The sequence below is a fragment of the Sinocyclocheilus rhinocerous genome, unplaced genomic scaffold (genome assembly GCF_001515625.1).
Source record: "Sinocyclocheilus rhinocerous isolate Xijiao unplaced genomic scaffold, SAMN03320098_v1.1 scaffold410, whole genome shotgun sequence".
In the NCBI taxonomy this organism is placed as follows: domain Eukaryota; kingdom Metazoa; phylum Chordata; class Actinopteri; order Cypriniformes; family Cyprinidae; genus Sinocyclocheilus; species Sinocyclocheilus rhinocerous.
The window spans coordinates 43,845-54,979 of record NW_015637147.1 but is presented as its reverse complement, the minus strand read 5'-3'; the positions used below and the strand labels follow the sequence as shown (position 1 = coordinate 54,979).

The window sequence follows — 11,135 nt, the reverse complement described above, 5'->3', positions numbered from 1 at the left end:
AGGTCTATCCTGCAAGAACATCATTAGCCTTTTATTCTTATTTATAAAAGAGTTGCGTCAATGAATGCTGCATCACACAACAGCTGAAAACTTGACCTTTACATGTGATATCAATACAAAAGGAACAAATCCTGCAAACTGTCATGTCCAGTAAGGTCAGGCAGGCCTTCATGCGTCAAACATCGTATATAACATGACCAGGTTTTTCAGAGCTTTTCCAGAGTGAGTTGGTAAACATTTCAAAGTCAGATGTAACATAAATTACACTACATCAAGGTCATTCAAAGGTCAGTTCAGAACAATGGCAAGATTCACATTTAAAATCTGTGATGTCTGCAAGTAAAAACATTTGATACAACTTGAAGCCTAAAAATGGAAAGTTGAATCTTAAAAGTTTTTACATTTATGGCAAGAACATAGTGGTCTCTGCAGAACAGCTTCTATGTAGTCACAGTCAGGCAATTTGCAAAGTAATTGCTACAGTTAGCATATGTTGATGGATAGAGGCTCGAAGACAACTGAAAACAAAATTACAGGGTGTAAGTGCAGTAATGTAGGAGTAAGTTGCAGAAGACTACAATTAGTTTCACTTTTACAGAAAGGACTATTTGCCTAAAGGCAGGATGTAATCACTAAACACTTTAATGGTGGCTGGTGTCGTGAGATTTTAGGCTCGTTTGTTACATATGCAGTTTGTGTTTTAGATTATATTGTATAGGCTATGAGAAGGATACAGTAATTATTGCCCCAAAGGCTTTTGCTGCTAAAATTTGCTACAGAATATAAAGCAGTATACAGTTTAGAACAACTGATTAGATTGGATATCCAATCCCAACTTCATATTTTCCTTTGATTCAAATTATGTATAAGAACTACAGAAAATAGAGACAGAAAAGCAATGAACTCCAAATTAATGGATAATATTTACACATTTCTCTGTGAATGTGTAAATACTTACCTGTAAAAATATGCAAAATACAAAAATGCATCAAATTTGTATTCATTTTATTAATTTGTACAGCACTAATAACCAGAATAATATTACTTTTTGTTCATGTTTGATTTTGAACAAACCCATTACCAGGGTCAAAAATTAACCAGGGCTGAGGGCAAAAATGATTTTTAAAAAAAATGCCACAGATATTTTAAATGTGTTGTAAATTTGCCCCATGGTATATTTTTGCCCCATATATATTGTATATTATTTTTTTGTAGACATAGACCTAGTCATACCAGCCATCCATCCAGAGTGTTTCCCTGCCTACGGCCCGAGACCCTACATAGGACATAGGGTCTACACATAGGGTCTTCATCTCACTGAATGTTACGGTAATGCGATTTTTTTTTTCCATGGAGAGAAAGAAAAATCCTAAAATAAGTCTGAAATTATTAAATAAAACACTCCAAACAACTCTACAAACCTGCAACATCCATTTCATAAAAATAGTATGACAGTATAATCAAACATGCAGAAGAGACTGTAAAATTATAATCTAATTTAGCAAAGCATTTGTTCTGATAGGATAGGTTATTGTTTACTGAAAGAAAGAAAGAAAGAAAGAAAGTCAATCTCAGTGGGCAAATATTGTTTATGAAACTGGTTGCTACATAACTCCTGGTGGGGACTCCCTAAAATTAAATCAATAAATATTAAGACAATAAATATTGTCTGTCTATCTTCATGCTCAGCATCTCGGTTCTGTGTTTTTACCAACAACCACCTAGCCATTTTCAGATCCACATCAGCAATCTTAGGTTGATCCAAATAACACCATATTATTATGCAATAAACACCCTGCTTCTGTTATTTACATAGACAGATATTCAACACAAGACCTCCATTTTTACAGACCACTGCCAAAAGCCACTTGTCTTCAAAAATGTATCACAATTAAAAGCAAAACTGACTCTAAATCATGTCAGCATACTTGAGGCTACGTGGCACACCGGGACACAGTGACATCAGTCATGATACTTGAGCATCGTGCAGGGAGATTCCTCCTGCTGCTGCAGGGTTACCATGGCAACAGATGAGAGCAGAGCTGCTGCCGCTATAGCTCTTGCTAAATAATCTTTTTCAAGAAAACACACGAATTACATAAAACATAAAGGCATATCGATTATGACATTGTGTGCATTACTGTCTAAATTTGTCACAAGCGTATCCGAAAAGGGTTTCAATCTATGACAGCGCTGAATTTTTGAACAAAGGCCTTTTGACTGCGTAGTCGGTTGCATACACTTCCTGGTAGACGTGCAAACAAGCCAAATAAAACAAAAGACATCAATTATCTGACACTCTAGTCGAATTCACATGTCGAAACGACAGAAAAACGCTCTGGGACTTACTGGTTGTTGCAGTATCGCCGTTAACGCGGTGTATAATCCATGACTCGTTGTACTGTGCTCGAGCTTCATGCACAGCAGCCGCGCGACAGATGCGCACCGGACGCGCGTGACCCGCTCCAGCACAGCAAGCAGGATGAGATCCCGCAGGCCTTCACATGTGTAATATCAGTATTGACATAAACAAGTTTGTTATTATTTTAATGAATGTTAAATGCAGATACAATGTCATTGAATTGAAACACTTTGAAATCTGAAATTGAATTTTAAGTCACAGTTAAACGTCCTTGAATAAGCAGCTTTGAATAGTATAATAACAGAAACAACTAATATTGGCTATATCAACTTATCCTGAAATTACCATAAGAAATAATAAATAACAGCTAATAATAAGTTAGACCGGGACTTGTCGTCACAGCACTACATATTGCTCTTTTGTTGGTTTGATTGATTCTATTGTCCTCATTTCTAAGTCGTCTTGGATAAAAGCATCTGTTAAATGACTAAATGTAAATGTAAATAATATAGATATGGACCGGGACTAGTTGTCACAAGAGCTATTATAGAAACTATTGAATGTGTTTGAGTGAAAACTCCAATTAGGCTACCCAATTTTTTTTCAGTTAAAACATCTAACAAATGCAATAATAATGTAACAGCAAAACAATTAATATTAAATATAATATTAATTCTCATTCCTCATCATCGGAAATGCCAGAAGTCAAGGGTGGAAGGATTAAAGGGGTAGCCTACTATTTGCCTGGAGGTTGCTTTTTAATAATTGTCAGTGGAATGTTGAGACATTTTTATATGGGGCAGGTTGTCACATCTTTTAAATGTTAGACTTTTATAATTCAAATTCATTTTTAATGAATGGATAATAATTTGGTTTGGAAGACGTTTTTGATATTTCTGTATGATACTTTTAACAAATTTGCTATTTCATGCAGTCTCTATTACAGTTTAAAATGCTACTGAAAAAGGATTTGAATAACTAATACTGCAATAATGCCTGTAAGCATAGGCTAGCACAAGATTTTGCAACCTTATTTAAATGTGGAAGTTAATTAATCCTCTAAATTATCGTTCAGCATGTGTACGGTAAACAGAAGTCAGTGCTGAAATGGCGTTAACTGATAGTTAGGCTACGTGATAACCATAGCAGTGTTTTGACTCTCACAGCTGTAAACGTGGATTACGGCTATTTAACCAGTTTACCCCAATTTCACCATAGAAACATTTAAAGTTGTTTTTGACCAAAATAACATCGGATCGAAATGTCGTCTGGACCACCGTCTAGGGGCGGCGTGTTTTGTTTGTGTTCATAAGCCCCGATTGCTCGCTCCCTCTTGAGTGTAGGCTAATGTATGGATTTCGAGATCACCGAGCTGAATCAATGAGACAGCGCTTGAATACGTGAAAACACGTACCTTGTAGTTTTCTATTTTTGGGGGAGGAGTAAATTCGCTTGTAAAATGTGAATCTTTTTCTTTAATTACCGAACAAACCGTTTATGTACAAAGCTCCCAGTAGAGGCGCGATAAGTATTTAGCTACAGCCTACAAGACCATTTACAAGCTAATCTTCAGACTCACAAGATTGCAAGCAGGAAGTGCTCATGCACCTTTCCAATCCTTTTCTCAATCGAAACGAACCTGGGTTCTTATTTTTGCTCTAAGGTCCTTGTTAAGTTGTTATAAAAAATGGATAAATAATTTAGCCTAATCAAAAGGTCATAACCTGCTGTCATTTGATTCGTCGGATTATGCTTAATACATTTACTGTATGTTAATTTGTCAGGAAGAGCCATATTGCTTGGTAGGCTAGGTGTCTGCAACTATAACTATTTTATTTCATATTTCATTTTTATTTCAAATAATTATTTATTAATGGAAAGTGGATTGCAGCCATTGAACTAGATGGATCATATAAATCTGGGAATAGCTTGATATTAATATATTCCCCCGGAATCTTCATTTAATGTTGCTCATTATTATTGTGTTGGAAAAAATATTAGCAATATGATTAAATATTAGCATAAAACAGATAATTCAATCACAGTGAAAGAGATTCAAGCTCATTAAAACAGTCTCGAAAGAGTTTTTGTTGTTTCATAACCAGTTGTCTCCATTTCATATTTTATGTTCTGTTTTTATAATGATTGGTATAGCAAATCCCCTTTTTAAGCATCTTTATGAACAACTGTTTTGAATTATGGTGATAAAGTTTTCTTTATTGGCACTTTATCTCTTACTCCTGCCTTTGCACCGAGAGTCACAACTAATCAAAGACATTCATATGGAGAGCACTGTTGGCCTCTGAAGCGTTCGAGCTGGATTTGGCCAGCCCGTTCTCCCTCTGTTTTAGAAAGTGGAAATTCCTGAAGGCACTTCACTTCAGGTTTCTGGTGGGGATCTAAACATGCATGCAGAGACTTTGGTGAACTCTGTCTTAGGTGCTTTGCTTCTAATTTTGCTCTCTGCCGTTCAAGGAAGTTTACAGCAGTCGCTAAGGTGAGTTTAGCTGTCTTGTTTTTCAATCAGTTTGACTTTTCCACTGTGCAGCCACGTTTTGCTGACAGACTGGATTTTTACAGACGGGAAAGTTTCTGTTGTGTAGTCACAGCTACAGAACTTGTCTGAGGTTTGTAGATTTCTATATTAAGCTATTTACACTTCTTTCTTTTTTCATTGCCAGCAATGTTTTATTTCTTTTACTTAATGCCCCTTTAAGCCAGTTTTTACCTCACAGAACATACAGTATGGTATTTCCTTAAAATCAGAAACATATGCACCTTTTTGATCTCTTCCTATGGTTTTGGCTAAGGTCCCCAGTTGTGTGACTGTAATTTTGACAAATTACTTAAGTGGTTTATACAGGTGCACATTCACCCTAATGTGTACCACAATGCATGTTTATGTATGCTCTGGCTGCATTGCACATAATCAGAGACAGAGACTAGAATCAGACTGAATATGCTGTTGTGGCTGACAGACTTGTTCCATGTAGCTGCAACTTACCAAGCCCCTGAACAGTGTTTGCTTAAAAAAATATTTTTTAAAAGTGTACTTTATTTCCCTGTAATGTGAGAAAGGCCAACTGCAGAGACGAGAAGCAGGAGAGGTATGTAAGAACGCTACCAAACGAAATATTTTTCACAGGGGAACTCGGGTGAGAAAATAATAAACAGTGGAATACAGTCCACCATTTGTTTTCAGTAGGATTGTGAGTCTGGTTGTCATTACTGGTGAAAGGGAGGATTGCAAACCACCACCCACTCATCCACCATCTGGCATATGTTCACCTACAGGGGAAGAACAGAGGTTTGATGTGGAAGGCAAAGGTCACGGGGTGAATGAACACTCTTGTGTTTTGCAGGCAGGTGGGTGGAGAGTGTAAGATCTCCCCTGAATCATCACTGAGGCGCTGTCGGACCCCCGACGGTTTGATCTGTAGTGGAAGAGGTGAGTGTGAGTGCGGGATTTGCATATGCCAGGTCACGGAACCCGGAACGTTCTATGGACCACGTTGTGAATGCCATGACTGGATCTGTCCGACATATGACGGGAAGACCTGTGGAGGTAAGAGCTGTCTCACACTCTCCCAGCACAGCTTTCTCACTTACTTGTGAATGTCATGTTTCAATATCAAGTGTCTTCTGCAAAAAAAGGCTTTGTAGACGTGTGCAAGAAAAGACACAGCCAGCTTCAGTAAAGGCCTTTGATGTTCCATCCAATACTGTGTCATTAGCTACAAGGTCTCATTTGAATTTCACAGTGCCTCTATTCAGCCAAACATAGGCAGTTTCAAAGGAGCCTGTTTGGGTGCCATGTTGTTCTGTAGCAACCCTCTTTTTTTAATTTTGCAGACACTGCTTCAAAGGATCATTTTCACAGATACTTCCTTTACTGTGTTGAATGTTATTTCAGTAGTTTCCACTGGATGGTGAGTGTGTGCAAAATTTGGTGTGAGTCCAAAGAAATCCATTAGCAAAGAATCCTGAATAACCTGACTTCCAAACCCTTGACTAACAGCACCATGACCTGCCAATGGCTTTGAAACATTTTATAATAAGGACACAGTGGTGCTCCTAGTGTAAGATATTTACACTCCATAGAGAGCAACTGTGACCATACACTTTTCAAGCTGCCTTGGTTCTGAAAGTATTATTCTTTTTTTATTTATTCTATTGACTTTTTTAGAAGTTCTTCAATAAAGACTTCAAAGCCATGAACCTAAACAACAACTGACATATTTTTGCAACCATTTCTGTTTCTACAGTAAAAGTGCCTTCTCTGTTCAGGATTATGGGTAGTGTAGTTTTCTTTCTGTTGAAAAAGAATATTAAACAATTTTTTAAAGGAAGTTGAACTCACTTGGAATTCTGCAGAATCATATATGATCTGTGATTGGACTCTCTTGAGAAGTTTATACATTACAACTAAGAGTAAATTTTTCCATGAAGAATATGAATGGGGTTTTTGCTTACTTTACTGCTGTTGCTCTCTATAGCTGTAACATGTTGATTTTCTGCACTGAGTTCTATACTCTTGAAAACAGCAATCCACCTAACAGACCTTGAACAAAAACACCCATCTATTTCCATACCACCTCCAGTTCTGATCTGTACGCACAAGATGCTGAGGACCACTAATGGAGATATGTGAAGCTGGAAAGAAAGATTTATTTGTGGAGGCATGTTGCGAACCAGTGAAGAGCTTGTTAGCTTTGGAGCATAGCTGATAATAGAGTTTCTCTCATGGTTACGTATTCTGAAAATGGAGGCCACATATGGACCAGCATTATTTTTTTTCTTGCCTAACATCAAGGCTGTACTGCACATCTCTGTCAAAATACCCTACATCTCATCCTTTAAATATAAAGCTGGTTTTCTGAGCTGGTTCATGCCAGTTTGGGATATTCTAGACATGTAAAAGGACTTTGATGTTGTGCCATTGTTCACATCCCTTCACTTCACTGTAATTGAAGTTTTAGAATAGCATCAGGTGGAATTTATATCATAAATACAGTGAGAAAGGCTGTGCTTTCTGTTTGTCTTCTGTTCAATCTTTTTGACCATTACACAAAAATAGCAGGATGTGCAAGCTGAGCAGCATTGTTTGTATATTGCTTTAAAACACTGTCTTGTCATTTCAGTCAGCATACAGGGCACATAAGGTCTTGTTTACGTGCTCCATATAGTAGTCCCCGACTATAAGCTGCATTTCTTTGCCTTAATTTTTAATAATTTAATTTCTCATTACAAGATCTGCATGATAAGTGGAGCATTTAATGAGAAATTTCGGTTCTGACTTAAGAAGAAAAACTTGTCTTGGTCTCTGGAGAGTTGCATTTGTTCAGGGAGACTCCATAAATCATTTTGCTTTGAAACACCTGTTTTTGTTCACTGACAAACAGACAGACATGACAGCATATCTTGACCCAGCAATAAGACTGCAAACTAGGACTTTAGGGTGCACAAAACTACACAATGTTTTTACCTGACAGCTGGTCACCAGCTGTGTGTTTGTTTGCATCTCTAGTGTTTCAATAGGCTACATGTGATTAACATATGTGAATATTTCTTTTTCATTTGTTGTCACCGAATAGCACAAAAATCCAAATGTACAAGCATTTCCATGGGATTTTAATTGTTTGTACAGACTGGGAAAAATGGAGCACAATTTCATGGTTTTCTTTCCTTTTTATGTAACCTGGTTTTGCTTTTTTCTTCTACTTTATGGGGACAGAGCTCAACGTGGCAGTTCCTTTCCACTTCTCTCACTCATTTTCCCCCTCCCAAAACAAGTTAATTGGGGTTTCAAGGAGCCACGTGAAAGATTTGGCACAGCACTGCCTTAACTTTTCCTCCTCTGTAGCTCTTTTCCATCTGTAGAAATTTTCTCAGCTACTCGGTGTGACCTTCATTTTTGGTGCTGTGGTGTGATGCATTGACCTTTTTATCAAGCAAGTGTTGCCATCTAGAGACCTTTCACACAATGTTTTTACCTGACAGCTGGTCACCAGCTGTGTGTTTGTTTGCATCTCTAGTGTTTCAATAGGCTACATGTGATTAACATATGTGAATATTTCTTTTTCATTTGTTGTCACCGAATAGCACAAAAATCCAAATGTACAAGCATTTCCATGGGATTTTAATTGTTTGTACAGACTGGGAAAAATGGAGCACAATTTCATGGTTTTCTTTCCTTTTTATGTAACCTGGTTTTGCTTTTTTCTTCTACTTTATGGGGACAGAGCTCAACGTGGCAGTTCCTTTCCACTTCTCTCACTCATTTTCCCCCTCCCAAAACAAGTTAATTGGGGTTTCAAGGAGCCACGTGAAAGATTTGGCACAGCACTGCCTTAACTTTTCCTCCTCTGTAGCTCTTTTCCATCTGTAGAAATTTTCTCAGCTACTCATTTTTGGTGCTGTGGTGTGATGCATTGACCTTTTTATCAAGCAAGTGTTGCCATCTAGAGACCTTTCCTCTCCAATCTGAAACAAACTAAAATTAGGTATATGTGAAGAACAGATATATGATCATTTATGTTCACAGAAAGTTATTTTATATACATCAATATACATCAATGGCTGTGATTTATGATACCCTTGAGATCTTTTGCTTTTTTTGATGTGCTTGAGTGAGCGTGTCAGAAGAGTGATATTGAGTGAATATTGAGTGAATTCAGGTCCCAGTGGAACTCTGTCAAGAGCTTTTTCCTAAGTCTTTTTGTTGTTGGACTTCTGTTCTTCCCAAGAACATTCTGATGGGGAAATGGCTTATAGGAATATCACACAACCTTGCTTTTATCTTGATTGCCACGTGTTTAAAATGCTGTCTTGCGCAAGATGCGAACACAATGGTCAAAGATGCATGTCTAGTGCTTGTTTACATAGAAAAACAATGGAAAAGTAGTGCAGTGGAATGGAAAAATGCATTCTGTGTGAACAGCCTCTAAAGCCATAGAAGAACTATGGCAACTACTCCGAGATGCTTAGAATAATCTGTCTCAGGGTCTATCCCATACTGTCTCAATCTGGACCTCTTGTTCGTACACAAATATCACTTGATTATTACAATAATTGCTAAAGAAATGTTTGATATGATATGATATCTAAAACTGATATTTCCTACTGGCACACTAAAGCAAAAGATACAAATTACCTTCCTAACCTCTAATGTGCCAAAGACATTTGCACACATGATGAGTAACCAATAGCACTTTTTAAAATGCTTAGGTGAAGTGTGATGATAGTTTGCTTACATATATGATGGGCTTGACAGCAGTGTTTATGGTTCTGGTGAACAAACATATGCATTCTAGCAAGCCTCTGTCACCATAGTTTGAGTACTAGCTCAGGCAGCAGGTCTGATCCATACTTCAAATTACATGGAAAAGGTCACATGCCTTCCAGGTCAATATACACTTGGAATACAATGGAACAGGAAATTGTATCCGAACAGGGGACAACACTGTCATTTCACTGCAAATATGAATGATGATGCCAAAATGACACTTTAATTTCCTCTCTGGTATTTCATCCAATTAGTAACACACTATCAAATGTCAGGTGAGAGGAAATAGGGAAAAGATGAACATGACATGGGCCGGAAATGAACACACATCTCCCATATGAGCGCTACGGCTCAAAAAGCTAGACCACAGGTCTGACAAGTATCATTAATCATAGATTGTCTATAAACTTATTACACTCAGTGACCCTCATTCTTTACATGATTTGGCCTGTCTTCATCGCTGCAGGTCTGCTGTAGGTATGCAGCATTATTAACCAGGACAGATGTCTCCCTCACACTCAGCCCAGCCTAGCACATAATCATTTCACGCTCTACAACGCAAAGCAGGAGAACAACAAGGGGAAATAATTACCTCACTGTCTTGTTTTATACAAAGCCGCTGTTTAACAGGCTGAGAGGAAAAAAATGTCTTCAAGATCAAGCTAGCACATAAAGGCCCTGGTTTACAAAGGTTTGTGTGGATAAAAACATGTGCAAACTTCATAGCATGCTGATTAACAAAGAGCCTGCTGGAGATTGTGTCTTTTGTAATGCATAAAAAAATCTTGTCAGTTTTTGTGGATGTTTGTCCCAATCCAGTGTTAAACCTGTTAGATTAATTTCAGGGTGCAGCCCTGTTTTATTTATTTTATTTTTTTCTTGTTTTGATATGATAAATTAGCTGCATTTACAAAAAAAATTTAAATAAAAATTGGTGTAGAAACCATTTTCAAATAAATTGCTAATAAATTTCACAAATAATTACAAAGAAACAAGCAAGTAACACATTAGATTAAATGTAAAATTTTGAAGTAGAAAGACTAAAATAGTATTTTCTTGTAAAAAAAATACTCCAATAACTTTGCTGGTCTAAAAAAGAGGTGTGTTCAGGCGCATTGTTGGCACGTTGCTATTTTGAGGAACTGAAAATAGACTGCGCCATAGACCAATACCTTGTCCAAATACCCACACTTGTGGTCTTTGCACTTGACCACTTGACTACTTCTATGACGTATTTCCTGTATTTGGCCCAAGTGTTCAAGTGAGCATGAAGACCACAAGTGTGTGTACAACTTTTCATTACCTGATGGGACACACTTATAGTGTTGTAAAAACGCAAATTGTTTACAGAGTTTTATTATTATTTTCAATACTTTGCATTTTAAAATCAACTTATAAATGTCTGTTCAGTAGTCCCTATAACAGATGACACAATTTAATTTTGTGGTGCTTCTAGTGATAAAAAGCAGTTGCAAATGTTGTACAAAA

General features: G+C 37.2%; 1 protein-coding gene across 1 annotated transcript in view; it reads left to right on the top strand.

The window, feature by feature from the left end:
- Positions 1 to 4,707: 4,707 nt before the first annotated feature.
- The window catches only part of LOC107748609 (integrin beta-like protein 1), a 43,788-nt gene continuing 37,360 nt past the window's right edge, over positions 4,708 to 11,135 (top strand). Inside the window, exons 1-2 of the mRNA XM_016563486.1 lie at positions 4,708 to 4,859; positions 5,725 to 5,927. Of these exons, the coding sequence (XP_016418972.1) occupies positions 4,768 to 4,859; positions 5,725 to 5,927 (295 nt within the window). The 5' untranslated portion in view covers positions 4,708 to 4,767. The remainder of the gene's footprint in view (positions 4,860 to 5,724; positions 5,928 to 11,135) is intronic.